General features: G+C 50.0%; 1 protein-coding gene and 1 pseudogene across 1 annotated transcript in view; one reads left to right on the top strand and one right to left on the bottom strand.

Moving 5' to 3' along the window:
* The window catches only part of FANCA (Fanconi anemia complementation group A), a 39,995-nt gene that overhangs the window by 1,529 nt on the left and 24,517 nt on the right, over positions 1-13,949 (top strand). The window contains exons 4-18 of the mRNA XM_023746977.1: positions 683-822; positions 952-1,047; positions 1,823-1,896; positions 3,971-4,083; positions 5,445-5,527; positions 6,135-6,168; positions 6,650-6,716; positions 8,887-8,999; positions 9,851-9,927; positions 10,121-10,262; positions 10,573-10,706; positions 11,007-11,117; positions 12,016-12,111; positions 12,207-12,266; positions 13,309-13,397. Of these exons, the coding sequence (XP_023602745.1) occupies positions 683-822; positions 952-1,047; positions 1,823-1,896; positions 3,971-4,083; positions 5,445-5,527; positions 6,135-6,168; positions 6,650-6,716; positions 8,887-8,999; positions 9,851-9,927; positions 10,121-10,262; positions 10,573-10,706; positions 11,007-11,117; positions 12,016-12,111; positions 12,207-12,266; positions 13,309-13,397 (1,429 nt within the window). The remainder of the gene's footprint in view (positions 1-682; positions 823-951; positions 1,048-1,822; positions 1,897-3,970; positions 4,084-5,444; positions 5,528-6,134; positions 6,169-6,649; positions 6,717-8,886; positions 9,000-9,850; positions 9,928-10,120; positions 10,263-10,572; positions 10,707-11,006; positions 11,118-12,015; positions 12,112-12,206; positions 12,267-13,308; positions 13,398-13,949) is intronic.
* LOC111823961 lies at positions 8,525-8,809 on the bottom strand (annotated as a pseudogene).

Below are 13,949 nucleotides of genomic sequence, written 5' to 3'. Positions count from 1 at the left end.
CAGAAATATAAAGAGACCCTTAACTCACGAACTTTTCGGTTTTTCCTGCTAAAGATAGTGACTATTACACTGAAACAAATAGATTAGTGATGAAAGTCAAGTCACTTAGAAAACAACGTACTTACAGGCACCATGTGTGTTCAGACCGCCTGGCCTTTCTCACTTTATTGAGTGCAGACCAGAGGCTGGGGGCTGCCTGGACACCCCGCACCCAGGTTCCCCTTGGCAGCAGCCCCAGGACGGAGCACACCTGAACCTGGGCTGCCCACAGGTGTGAGGCGCAGCACTGGGGAAGCAGACCCACTTGCCACCGGATGTCACTGTACCGTGGGCGAGAGCCCATCTGTCTTTGACACTGAAGTCATTAGAAAAGAGCCTGCTGTGGTTCTCAGTTTATTGTGCTCCTTTGGAAACGTTGATAAAATTCTTAACAGAATGTATCTGCCAAAACACGAGCGTGTATATGCAGCTGCAGGCTCCAGGGGCTTCTCTGCTTGTCCGTGAGCTGCTTCAGTCATGGAATTATCTTCACTCAATACCTTGTGTTTTCCCTGGAGATCTGTTCTGACCTTCAAAAGGCTAATTTCTGGGCTGCTGCAGCTTAAAAGAAGGTGTTTTAATCTCTTAAGTCTCCTGTTTTAGATTTTGTAGTGTTTTCCTCCATGTTTTGTGTTTTCTTAAGGCTCTGCTCTGCGGGATCAAGCCTCTCGGCTGGGGGTTCCGGTGGCAGTGCTGTCCAGCCACACGGTGGCCTCCAGCTTCGTGCAGATCTGTGAGGCGCACGCGGGGCCCTCTCGGGTGCTGCTAGACCCAGAGCAAAGAGTAAGGCACAGCACATGTGGTAACTGTGCTGCTCTTATTTTTTAAGCTCTTGGGGGAAATGGGATGTTTCTTTAATATTGCTTCAGGTATTTGCCCATTTTTTAAAGAAGGTTTAACCTCTCTTTTCAGAAGAAACTGTCTTCCTTGTTAGAGATCACTGGGCATTTATTAACACACAGTATGTTCTCCCGTCTCACCTTCTGTCAAGAATTGTGGAAAGTACAGGTAAACCTGAGACTGTAATCCTGACTCCAGGGTTTTTCCAAGCAGTGTCCTGTTGTCTGGGGGGAGCCCACAGGACCCCTACGCTGCTTTTGGAATCTCACCAAGCATCTCAGTTGCAGAGAGTAGGGGAAAGTGTTCAGTAAATGCCGCTGGATGGGAAGGAGGTACCTGCAAACACTGTTCACGGGGTACAGAGAAGAGGGGCGACTGTATCTGGATGGTTGGCGAAGGCTTCCTAGGAGTGCTGGGCGGTGCAGGAAGTGTAGGAGTGTGGTTTCTGGGAGACGGATGTGATTGGAGCAGGGTGACTGAGGGATGGTGTGTGTCCGTGCTGCAGGAGGGAGGGCCTCACTGGGAGAGGACAGAAGAGAGAGGGGGCCAGATCACAAAGGGCTGTGCTGTGTCCAAGAGTGAACTTTATCCTCAAGGCTGTGAGGAGCCACGAAGGATTTAAAAAGATATTGGCATGTCCCTTTATATTTTGGAATCTTGGGTAGGCCACAGTGGAGAAAGGTCTAGAAGTGGGTCAAGCTAGAGACAGGGCAGGGTCCTATCTGAGCCTGCAGGACGAGTGGTGAGGACGGGCAGGAGGAGGGGAAAGATGGTAGTGGGTGTGTCTGGAGGCTTGGCGAGTGTTAAAACTAGTGGATAAAATAGTTTAGGCTATGCTGTTATTCCATTTGGATTTTAAATAGAGTGGTGGTTAAGAACACAGACTGAACATTCTGTATGAAAATGCATCCTGAAGGACTCACAATGCTGTTATTTTTTTCAGGATTCTTTGTTGTTGGAAGCTGTGTGGCAGCTTCAAATACAAAACATTGTGAGCCTCCAGGAGCTACTGGAAAGGTAGTGATAATATAATGTTACCTTAAGACTACGTGATTTACGCTTGTAACCTAGTCTTGTATGTCTCATGTATCAGAGCCAAAAATTGCCTGGAGAAACTATTACAGCTGACCTTTGAACAACATGGGTTTGAACTGCGCAGGCCTACTTATACACGATTTTTCCCCAGTACAAACAGTTGGCCCTCTGTATTCATGGGTTTTGCATCTTCAGATTCAACCAACTGAGAGGTTTAAAACCAGTAATTTTGATCTGTAGTTGGGAGTCTGCTGATGCAAAGGGTCACCTGTACGTGTTGTTCTGCCATTTTTCATACTGGACTTGAGCATCTGCAGATTTTGGTATTGATGGGGGGTCCTGGAACCAGTCCCCTGCACATACTGAGGGGTGACGACTATATTAAACTTGGGGGATCAAGTTATATACAGGTTTTTTGACCCCTGTTTTGTTCAGGGGTCAACTGTAATTTGTTATTTAAAGAGAGCTTTTTTTTTTAAATTGAAGTCTTATCGTGCACAGGCTTGGTAATGTTTTCTTTGCAGAAGATATATTATGTGATAAAATATTTTAAAAACTAAAAAGATGTTCAGGTAAACATGGTTAATATATATGCGTGCAAGTGCTTTTATTTCTTCCTGAAATCCCACCAACCCTCAGAAAGGGGATTTTATAAAAAGGTGCAGCCCATGAAGAGGGGAGGGTGTGGGAGAGGGCATACTAGTAGCAGAACAGAGTTCGGAAGCAGGAGGCAGATGGACCAGTGGGAGATGACTGAGCACACTTGAGATGGGCTTGTGCAAACCAGCAGTGTGGAAAGAAGTGGGGACCAATCCAGTGTCTGCTTTCTCCCTAGAGACTCAGCATTGGTGGCCCCAGTGCCTCTGGATCGAGGGGAGAGGAAGAGAGACTGTGATTGAAAGCAGGTGCCAGAAGCACTGGGAAGCTCAGATGGCAGCTTCCTGCTCTAGGCAGCCAGGCAGTTGCTCCTCCCCTAGCCGAGCAGGAGGCTGGGGGTCTGCATGTTTGTTCTCTGCTCAAGAAAAACGGCATCTTGTTTGGGGGATTGCCAAGCAGAGTTGAAAATGCCATATTAAAACACTGGGGGTGGTACATGTGGGCCACATCTGTATTTTTTTAAAATATATTTTTGTTGATTTCAGAGAGGAAGGGAGAGTGGAGAGATAGAAACATCAATGATGAGAGAATCATAGATCGGCTGCCTCCTGCACGCCCCCTACTGGGGATCGAGCCCACAACCTGGGCATGTGCCCTTGACCATAATCAAACCCGGGACCCTTTGTCTGCAGGCTGACGTTCTATCCACTAAGCCAAACCAGCTAGGGCCACATCTGGATTTTTAAGTTGGATCTTTTTGTTGTTGTTAATTCTCACCTAAGGATATTTTTCCATTGATTTTTGCAGAGTCGAATGGAGGGGGGAGAGACAGAGAAACAGTGATTTAAGTTGGAACTTTATACCAAAAACATTGTTGATGAATCAAAGAAGGGAAAAAAAGAAATTATAAAAGGACTGGAGGGAATCCTGGAAGGATGTTTTTGTAATCTTGAAGTGGGGGAGGCCTGACTGCTCTAATTAAAAGTGGACACAGGATTTCAGTTGCCAGTTCCCCATAGAAGATGTACAGGTGGCCAAGCACATAAACATTGTTATCAGGGAGATGACATGTGATAGGCGGGGCAGGTGAGGGCTCTCCCATCAGGGCTTTGCAGACCACACGGATTCTCACACAGATTGTGCTGCGTGGCCGATCCCTTGGTGACAACCTACAGCCTGTAATTGCTGCTGTCTGTTTTATTTGTATGATTATCTTATTACTGAACTTCCTTCCCCCCTTCCCAACAATAGTAAGCTAATCCAAATAAGTATTAGTAAACTACTTGAAGATTATTATTTTTGATGTTAGTAGCAGGTGTCCCTAACTTCTTGGTGCAGAAGGCTCAGGTGGTTGCTAGCTTTTTCTCAGTGGCCTAAGCTGCTGAGTAAAATGAGTGAGAAGAAAATGGCCTGGTGGCTGTGGAGCAGGGGTTCAGGTATGCTGTCTGCTTGTCCCCAGCCACTCGGACATGCAGGCGGTGGTGGCGTGGCTCTTCAGGAACCTGCGCTGTCTGTGTGAGCAGACAGAAGACACCTGTCAGCACGTCGACACCACCAGGGCTATGCTCTCTGGTAAGTTCATCACAGGCAGGCTCTTGGGGTGGGGGAATTCATTTAGGTCAGTTTTCTGCCGTGAAGATCTGTGGGATGCAGAAAAGGCCCTTACACCCATGGTGTGGAAATCTAGCATGAAGTCATCTTGGGCCATTCCTGTTGCATTTAACTTGAATTGTGTGGCAATTTTGGTAAGTCAGCCTGTTGACCCATGATGTTATGGGGCCTGTAGCTAGTGTGTTAAGTTAAATATTTGTGGATTATGACCTGCTGAATGAGGAGGGACAAGCCCTCACGTGGGGTTGGCAGGGAGCTCCCTCAGCATCCCAATTGGAGGAGGGCTATGCTAATTGAGGCTCAGTTTCACCCCCACAGAGAACGTGTTGTAGGAAACAACAGGGTAGGAGCACCTATTACAAGGTGGTTAGGGATGGGGCCACTAGCTTTTTGTGGGCTTAATTATAATTTATTTTAAAAGGTGCCCAGGAAAGGCCAAGTGGGAACTTGGGGTGGGAAACCTTATCTAAGTCCAAACGGGCATGAGCTGGTCACCCATGTTTTCCTGGGCATCTCTCCCTTGGAGTGTGCTGCTCTGGGAGCCAGTAATCCCCGAGGAGTGAAATCTACACATGATTTCCTACAACTCTCTCTGATTCCTGATTCCTGAACCCTTAATCTGGCCCCAGACAGTTTAAGTTTAAATTGAAGAAAATCTTTCAATTTAGCCCTCTCAACTCTAACCTTTCCAGAAGATTTGAGTCCCCTTCCTGCCTCATTCCCCAGAATGTAATGCTTCTGGGATCTTCTATAAAGGTTCTTGTGTTGGTGTAAGGGATGGGCTGAAAGTCCCCAAGAAACCCTTGGAAGCTACTTTAAGAGAAAATCCCTTACATATAAACTCGATTCATTATAAGTACAGTTGACCCTTGAATAACATGGAGGTTAGGTGCACCAATGCCTCACCCATCCGGATATCTGAAAACTTAGGTTGGCCCTGTGCATATGTGGGTTCCCAGGCTCGGATTTGATCTGAGGTAGGTTGACTGGATGCTGACTGTATGTTTATTGAAAAAAATTGTGGATAAGTGAACCAGCACAGTGCAAACCTGTGTTGCTCAAGGGTCAGCTGTGTTTTCCTTTTGAACCAAATGGCAAGGAGAAGAGTCTAGTTCGGTCAGAGCTTTAGCTTGGGTCTGGTGAATACTATGTGTGGCGTCTGGTGGGTAGTGACCTGCAGGGCTCCCAGGGCCAGGAGCAGGGGTGTCCTCACAGCTCCCTGAGGGTCTGCCCTCCTAGCCCCTGAGGAGGGTGGTCTTGTGTGACTCCTGGCTGCTCGGGGACTGCAGTGTATGTAAATACTTTGCTTTTGTGGTTTTCAGATTTTGTGCAAATGTTTGTTTTGAGGGGATTTCAGAAAATCTCAGGTCCGAGAAGAAATGTGGAGGCTGAACAGATGCCCCAGGTAGGAGGAAAAACAAAGGTGAAGCATTATAGGATTGTTGGATAAGCCCCCCTACACCTCCACCCACCATGGGGTCCTTCCTTGGACATCCCTGGACCAGCGGCTGACCTTGCTGTGCTCATGAGTTGCCCCCATACTGTCCCTCCCTCATCCAGTAGGTGTGGGAAGTGGGAACAGGTTGTTATCCTCCCCTCCCCCGTGTCTTCTGGTTCCCAAAGTGCTCGAGGGCGAAGGTCTTCATGGCCCGGAATGCAGCCTGTGCTTTCAGAGGAGGGGAGGGGGCACTCTCCCAGCTCCAGTCCAGACATGTCAGCAGGACTTTGCACGGACAGCACCTGGGTGGTACAGACGTGGGAATCGGGGCTGGGCCCAGCGGGATGTGACCAGGGCCTGGGCATTCTGGGGCATCACGACAGATACTTCCAGAAAGTCTGCCTTTCACTCTCCTAGTCTCCTCGGTGTTGGGATGATACGTGGACCTAAGAGGAAATCTTAGCAGTGTTCCTCTTTGAAAAGTCAGTTTTGTATTTGACTCCAGAGTAACAACTAGCTTTCTTGTGTGGTTCACGGATTGACTGAGTCACGGTAACTCCGTTTGTGTTCGCAGATTGCGGTGGCCGTGTTGCAGAGAATGCTGCTCTGTGAGTGCACTGCTCTGTGCCCAGACTGTAAAGGACTCAGTTTGTTTACCAGGAATTTTCTGTTTCTGCCTTTCGGTTTCAAGTATTTTACCTGTTTGTGTAAATCTCCCTGTGGAGTCCTTGTGCCAGAAAATCCCCTTTTGGTGGTACTTTGGTATAAACTTAGCCTTCACTTTTTCTCCTGGCTCAGTTCCTCCAGAGCTGTTGAATGAATGATTATGTTTAACGGTGAATTTGGGGACGTTTCATTGTCTACTATACATATTCTGATTGGTTTTAAAGGCTTCACTGAGACATTTGGAACCCTAAAGGCCTGTGCCCTCTGGGGGTTTAGGTGGCCTGGGAGGTCTGTAACTTGGCAGTGAGGGGCTCTTACCAAGGATGAAATGCCTGCCTTGTCTAGAAACACTTTGTCCAGAAACACTTAGTCAGGGGTTGTTTTTAATGGACTGTGATGATGTGCTGTCTGTTTTCTGCTTCCATGTTCTTGAAGCCTTGGCTGCTGGCGTGCAGGAGGAGTCCTCAGCGTACAAGGCAGTGAGGTGCTGGTACGTTCCTGGGGGTCCTGGGGGCGGTGCTCACTAGGTTAGAGGCCCCAGGTATTGTAGACACTAAATACCAACAGGTGACTCCTGAGCTCACTCCTGCCATCGTGTCGGTGTCAGGAGAGATGACAGCTGGGAAGCACTGAAACCCCCTGGTCCGCCTGCTTTCTCTGAGACGAGGCAGGAGGCTAGGCACCCCCTCTCTGGGCCCCTCATTCCTCCAGGCCCAGACTCCTGCTGGTTGTGGTGCACCCCTCTTCTCACCAGACTGGCTCACTGTCGTGCTCTTTCCCTCGTGTGGCCCTCTCGGCCCCCTGCAGGGCTTTCTGGAGCACACAGCCGGCTCCAGCTCCCGCCGAGCCTACAGTAAGCCTGGCTTTGTCTTGCTGGCTTTCTCTCTCTGTGGCGGGAGCTGCACGTAGACATGCTGGCTTGGACATGGGGTGTCTGCATTCACTTCAGAGTCACATGGGCGAGGCTGACCTTGAAAGTTGGCTCTCTCCTGGGAAACCCAGAGAATTTCTCAGCATCGCTCTACGCTAATGCTTTTGCTCTGGTGCTCCACAAATATTCCATGGTCCTCAGCTGTGCTGTATGATTCAGTGCTTCATTTAAACAGTGAAAACACTGTTTTGTTCTCTAAATTTTATGCAATTTTGTAGTATGCCTAGATTACTCAAACTCATGTCCCAGGAATCAAATAATGATCGTCAGTGTGTTTGCTTCTTTTTAAATTTTTTTTTTAAATATATTTTGTTGATTTCTTACAGAGAGGAAGGAAGAGAAATAGAGAGTTAGAAACATCGATCAGCTTCCTCCTGCACATCTCCCACTGGGGATGTGCCCGCAACCCAGGCACATGCCCTTGACCGGAATCGAACCTGGGACCTTTCAGTCCGCAGGCCGACGCTCTATCCACTGAGCCAAACCGGTTTCGGCTCTTTTTAAATTTTTAAGTTAGTTGCCAACACTTACAGTAAAATCAGATATTCCCTAACAGTCTGGGTGGCACACTGGGACCCCGTTCCTCAGGAAGGAGCACAGCTCGTGGGCCCCTGTGTCCTTCCTCTGCCCGGTGCCCTCGTATTCATGACCCTGGGGCAGCACATGTAACTGCTAAACTGCTGGGACACGTAACTGCTGGGACACTTGGTTTTCTCTCACGAGGAATCAGTGGGGCTGACCCTGTCACACGCCCCACTTCAACCCTGGTCACCCTTCATCTCTCCTGCCCTGTCAGTGGTGTCTTGCTCCCTTTGAGGGATGGCTGTTTCTTTCCCTCCTCCTTCCACAGGTCACTGTTGGTTTTAGGGACAGTTGCTGAGTTTGAGCCACCTACATGTGCCAGTCTCTGCGCAAGGCTTGGCACAACCCTGCTGTCTGATTCCCACCTCACAGACAGGGATACCGAGGCTTTGTAACCCTGGCAGTTTGCTGGGCCCTAGTCCTCCATCGGGCCCACGCCCCTGATTGCTGGGCCTTCATCACCCCCCCGCCCCACCCCCCGGTTCTGTAGGCCCAGCCCTTGCTGATTTCTGTCTGACCTCCTCCCTCTCCTTGGCTTGGCAGGGGTCTTTGTTGCCTGCTTGTGGTTTTCTCTCTCCTTGAAACTACACTTCCCTCTTGTTGAAACTATACTTCCCTGGGTTCCATTTTAAGCCAGTGGCATGGTGGCCTGGCAGAGAGAATTTCAAGGTCACAGAAAGGGCAAGCCTGTGAGCCCCTGAGCTCGGAGTGGAGGCCTCAGCGTCCAGGTCTGCTTTGCTTGACAGTATGGTGTCTTTTTATTTTTTTTATTCAAAATGTGTTCATTGGGATGGTTTCCCACTCGTCTTGATTTGGGGTGCTTTTAGTGCTGCTTCCTTCTGAAGGAGCATCCTTCTGTAAGCCTTGCTGTTCCTCCTGTTGGCTGAAAGAGGACAGTGGAGCCACCAACACACAAAACCACCGTTTGTGCCTGGCTGAAGAGGGTGGTGATTGCATAGCCTGCTGGGCATGCTGCATCCATGAAGGAGGAACTGGGGCTCTGCACAGGCGCTTCTCGTGCCTCCTCTTCTCTTCTGGAGAGGGTGGGGGAGATCCTTGATGAGAGGCATATTGTCGTGGGAGGTCGTCACTGCTGGAAAGCGCGGGCATCTCTCTTCTTGAGATCCTCTTTCTGCTCCATTTGCAGGTTCAGTGGATTCAGTGGACACACATTCCGCAGTATAATTTCGACAGATTCTCCAAAGAGGTTTTCCAGGCACACGCTGACTCAGATACTCACTCACCAGCCGGTGCTGAAAGGTGGGTTCCAGACCCGTTTGTTTGGGGACCGTTGCCTCCCTGGACAGGAGCCTGGGCCTCTGTTAATGCTTCAGACCCTTGAGGTCATGAAGGACGTTTTATCATTAACCATCCTTTCATTTGAAAATAACATTCTCATTAAGAAACTTTACAATTAAAGAAGCGTGGAAAGAAAAACTCATCCTCCCGTCACCAAAGTAGAAGTAGCTTTAACACAAAATCTCGTTTTTTTCTAAATAGATTTTTGAAGATGTAGTCATACTTTTAAATTTCAAGGTTTTTTTCCCCATATGTCATTAACTTAAGTGTTTTCTTATGTAGTTACATGGTTTTCTTAAGTGTTTAATATTCATGTCATCTTTTACTAATGAGTGTCCTTTGGCTGCTGTCACTATCAATGACAAGCGTTCACTCTTAGTGATGGGGCTGAATGCACACCCTGCCCACAGCCGGCTCTGTGCTTCGGTACATCCCCAGGAGGGTCCGCAGGTGGGATTCGGTCACTCCTGACAGAGGCTGCTGTCCTGCCCCGAGGACCTGTGTCAGCCCTTCTCCTTCCCACAGCATCCTCATTGATCGCGTGTTGACAGTTAAAGTTTAAAAGCATCCAGACTCAAGTGCAAATGATGGATTAGGAAACAGCAAATATGATATAGGATCACCAGCAGGTATCTGGGCCAAAGAGAGACATTTTATAATTGCGCCCACTTCTGAAGGCGCACCTTCGGGTGCATGTGGAAACCTCACCATGCAAATTAAAACAAGGTAGTTCTTTGACATTGCAGCTTCAAAACCCAGCTTTCTGATGATTGCTGACTTGATGTTTTTGTCTGTTCTTCCTCCTGGTGAAGTCTCCGATGCCGTTCAAATGCAAAGGGACTGGAGCTTCGCCAGGGCCCACCCTCTGCTCACCGGCCTGTACCGCAGGGTGAGTCACGGGGCAGGACGAGGGCCATGGAGATCTCCCACCGAGCTCTGGAGTGCCAGCCAGTACTGACCACTGCAGCGAGGAGAGACACAGAAGTGTCCCCTTGCAGCCTGAGTTGTGCCTACAGGAAGGGGGTGGGGTCCGGCTCCTGCCCTCGGTGTTCTGCTCTGACAGCCGAGGCACTTTGTTTCAGCTCTTCGTGCTCCTGAGTCCTGAGGAGCTGCTGGGCCACTTACAAGAAGTTCTGGAGACGCACGAGGTGAACTGGCAGCACGTGCTGTCCTGTGTGTCCACAATGGTGATCTGCTTCCCTGGAGCCCAGCGGCTGGTGACCGGTGCGCTTCGGGGGGCGTTCTGAGTGTGCGTGTGTGTGCGTGTGTCTGCGTGCAATATGCATAGTATTGTCGGCAAAAAGGGGGATCACCGTGTCCATCTCAGCGAGGATGCCCTGAAGGTGCCCTGCATCCTGTGGACTGTGCCCTCTCAGGCTCTGCCTACTGCTCGTCAGCCTTATATAGTTGCTGTTTGGGTTCCTCTTATCAGTTTCCAGTCCCTTGAAATTGGCATTGGGTGTGCAAGTCGTAGGGGCGCACTTACTCCCCAGCAGAACATACGCATTTTATTTCTATGGTTATTCTTGCCTAGATTGGGTAACCTGCTTGCTGGCCCGTGCGTTTGAGAGCTTCGACCTGGACTGCATGGTCACTGTGTTCCTGGTTGTGCGTCAGGCTGCGCTGGAGGGCCCCTCCGTGTTCCCATCTTATGCAGACTGGTTCCAGGTGTGTTACCTTTGCTGACCTGCTGGTGCTCCCAGTAGGTAGTTGGCATGTCCCCCAACTTGCCGGGGAGAGTCCTTGTTAGGCAGTAAATTGTGCCTCTGATGTTCACAAGACACCATAGTTATGTTTCAGCCTACGTTAGTCAAAGCTTCGCCATGACATTCAGGATTGTATGAACCAACTGGCTTTGTGGTTTCTCTTTCCAGTAGCAGTTTTCTGTTTTTGAGGCGCTGCATTGACAGGTCCCTGCGTGGACAGTAGGGCACGTGCTGTCCGTGCCTCACACCCATCTCCCTCCAGGCCTCCTTTGGGAGCTCGAGGGGCCACCACTGCGGCAGCAAGAAGGCACTGGTCTTCCTCTTCAAGTTCCTGTCTGACCTCGTGCCCTTTGAGGCCCCCCGGTACCTGCAGGTGAGAAGCCAGCTGCCGGCTCTTTTGCTCACGTCCTCCTTAGTCCAAGGATGGTCTTCCTGAGCAGGTGCCGGTTAAACACTGCAAACCCAACAGCGAGGGTGTAGGCATGCCCTCAGTGAAAGCGTTGGTGATGGTAAAAGGCCAGAAACCACCCGCTGGCCGGTGGCCGTGCAGGGAGCTGTCCCAGGTCTTCCTTGGAGCAGCTCAGAGAGCTGAGACGGGGAGAACTGGAGTGTTGCACGACCCGTGTTTTATATTCAAGAACGATACGTTTTTATGTTGGAGGAGAAGAACCTGGAAGGACATACCCCAAACTGCCAGGGCTCGTTACCTCTGGGCGGGGGAAACCGTATTTTTTATAACAGGTCTGTATCAATCTCATGATTAAAATGTTTATTTCTGTAAGCCTTTTATTTAATTAGATAACTATACCCAGCATTTATTTTGGGGGGTTGGGCACCTAGAAACTCTCACATTTCATAGAATCCAGGTGAGAGAATAGGTAGAGGAATAGATCAAGCCGTGTACCCATCACGGGGTGAAGCCCAGAGCACTGCTCATGCCTCCAGGGCCTCCCCTGCCTGAATGCTTGACCCCTGGCTTTTGAGGTGGAAAGGTGCCTGGTGATTCGAAGCTTGAACACCAGCAGCGGCAGGGGTGCCTTCCGTCTGAGGAGAGGTGTGCAGAGAGCCCGGGTCCTCCCGCAGGACTCTGGCCGCCCACTTCTGAAGGCGCACCTTCGGGTGCATGTGGAAACCTCACCAGGATCCATTCCATTCCGTCCGTTTCTCCCCCAGCTTCTGCCCTCGTGGTCTTTGGCTCATTCTCTGACTTTCCTGTCCCGAACGTCAGGAACAGCTGACAAGCTGACGTCCTGTTGTGTCGTCTGCTGCAGGTGCATATTCTCCACCCGCCCCTGGTCCCCAGCAAGTACCGCTCCCTCCTCACAGACTACATCTCGCTGGCCAAGACGCGGCTGGCCGACCTGAAGGCAAGTCCTGGCCTCCCCTCTTCCCTCCTCCCCTCGACCTCCAGCTGCCCACACCTATCTGGTCCTCAGCGGTCTCGCTCCTGTCTTCTCTGCAGGTTTCTGTGGAGAACATGGGGCTCTATGAGGATTTGTCCACAGCCAGGGACGCCACAGAGGTAACTCACCTTGGTGCTGCTGCCTCGGGGTGTGTCCCCCCTCCCCCGTCCCTCCCGTCCCCCCTCTTCCTCACCAAGCACACTCTTGTCTCCTGTGACGGAGTTGAGCCTTTGAGCCTTTTCCGTCGGGGACCTGGGGTGTCTGTGCAGGTGGAACGTGACAGCTGCCCCAGTGCTTTCTGTCACATCTCTGTTGGGAACAGGAGCAGGAGAGTCGCTGCGTGTGGAAAGGTTGTCTCTTAGGAGATCGCCGTCCACGTGGGTTTGAGTGGACAGAGTGGCCTGTGAAACTGCAGGGAGGTGTCATGTTTTTCTAGGAATTACAGAAGAAGAGGATAATTGCATTTATGTAAAACAAATGTCAGGTGTCCATGTGGTGTGCTTATCTTTTTTAAGACCATTTTACTTAAAAGTTGTGAGTTGCCGGAGAACTGTTACAGATGCTGTTAAAGTGAATATTATGAAATACTTAATTCCTTTTTCTGTTTAAGACTTACTGCTGTACTTTAAGAAAAGTATCAAACTTAATCTCTGCTCCTTCTCACCTGAAAACCTTTAGTTCAGTGGTTCTCAGCCTTCTGGCCCTTTAAATACAGTTCCTCATGCTGTGACACAACCATAAAATTATATTCGTTGCTACTTCATAACTGTAATGTTGCTACTGTTATGAATTGTAATGTAAATATCTGATATGCAGGATGGTCTTAGGCGACCCCTGTGAAAGGGTCGTTCGACCGCCAAAGGGGTCGCGACCCACAGGTTGAGAACCACTGCTTTAGTTGGAGCCCTTGACTGTCCTATAGGGGCAGCAGAGAGGAGAGGTAGAAAGGAGACGGGAGGGTGGCAGTGGCTTCCCACAGGGGCCCGGTGTTATTACCGGCTGCTCATTGGTCTGACTTGCTGAGGGCAGAGAGAAAGCCACTATGCCTTTTGTGGTTCTGAATTCCCAGTGTGCCACGCATCGACTCCGCACCTCTTAGCTCAAATGACAAGCCTTCTCTTAAGTCTCCTGTTCTTTTCCTTCCTCCCTCCACGGAGTCAGCCCCACAGCCAGGCATCCCAAGATGTGGAGAAGGCTCTCCAGGTGTTTGAACACACAGGGAAAATTCCCCTTGCCGTCATGGAGGCCAGGTAGGGTCATGCTGGGGTTGTCCCTCATCTGTTCTCAGAGCCACGAGCAGCAGGGCGGGCGTGTTTGTGGGGAGACCCAGGAGTCAATGCAAATGTCCCAGCGATGGTCTACAGCTGGCTGGTGCGGAGCCCTTGACATGACATGCGCTTTCTTGAGAAAAGCACAGGGCACCCCCAAAACAGCCAACAGGTGGGACTGAGAGGAACCCACACTGTTCAGAGGGACGATGGTTTTTATTAATACTTCATTGGTGACCAGTGTGAAGCTAGTACAGGGAGTCAAATACCAAAATTGTGTTGAATTTTATGTGATTCCCCAAACTTGTTAAATTCTGGTTGATGCCAGGGTCGGGTAGCTTTGTTAAGGTATTGCTTCTGAAAATGTGGTCCCACTTCTGGGATTTCCAGATGAGCTCCAAGAAGAAGGCCCACATTGAACTTGAAGTGACCCTTGTGGCCTTGGATTGACCCAAATCCATGGTCACGCCAGGGTGGCAGTGTTATCCAGGTTCCCCAGGACACAGGTCACCAGCATGACTACCCTTTGCATGA

The sequence above is a fragment of the Myotis lucifugus genome, unplaced genomic scaffold (genome assembly GCF_000147115.1).
Source record: "Myotis lucifugus unplaced genomic scaffold, Myoluc2.0 scaffold_778, whole genome shotgun sequence".
Classification (NCBI taxonomy): Eukaryota; Metazoa; Chordata; class Mammalia; order Chiroptera; family Vespertilionidae; genus Myotis; species Myotis lucifugus.
Note: the sequence above shows the minus strand (reverse complement) of the source record. Positions and strands in the feature narration are given on the sequence as shown.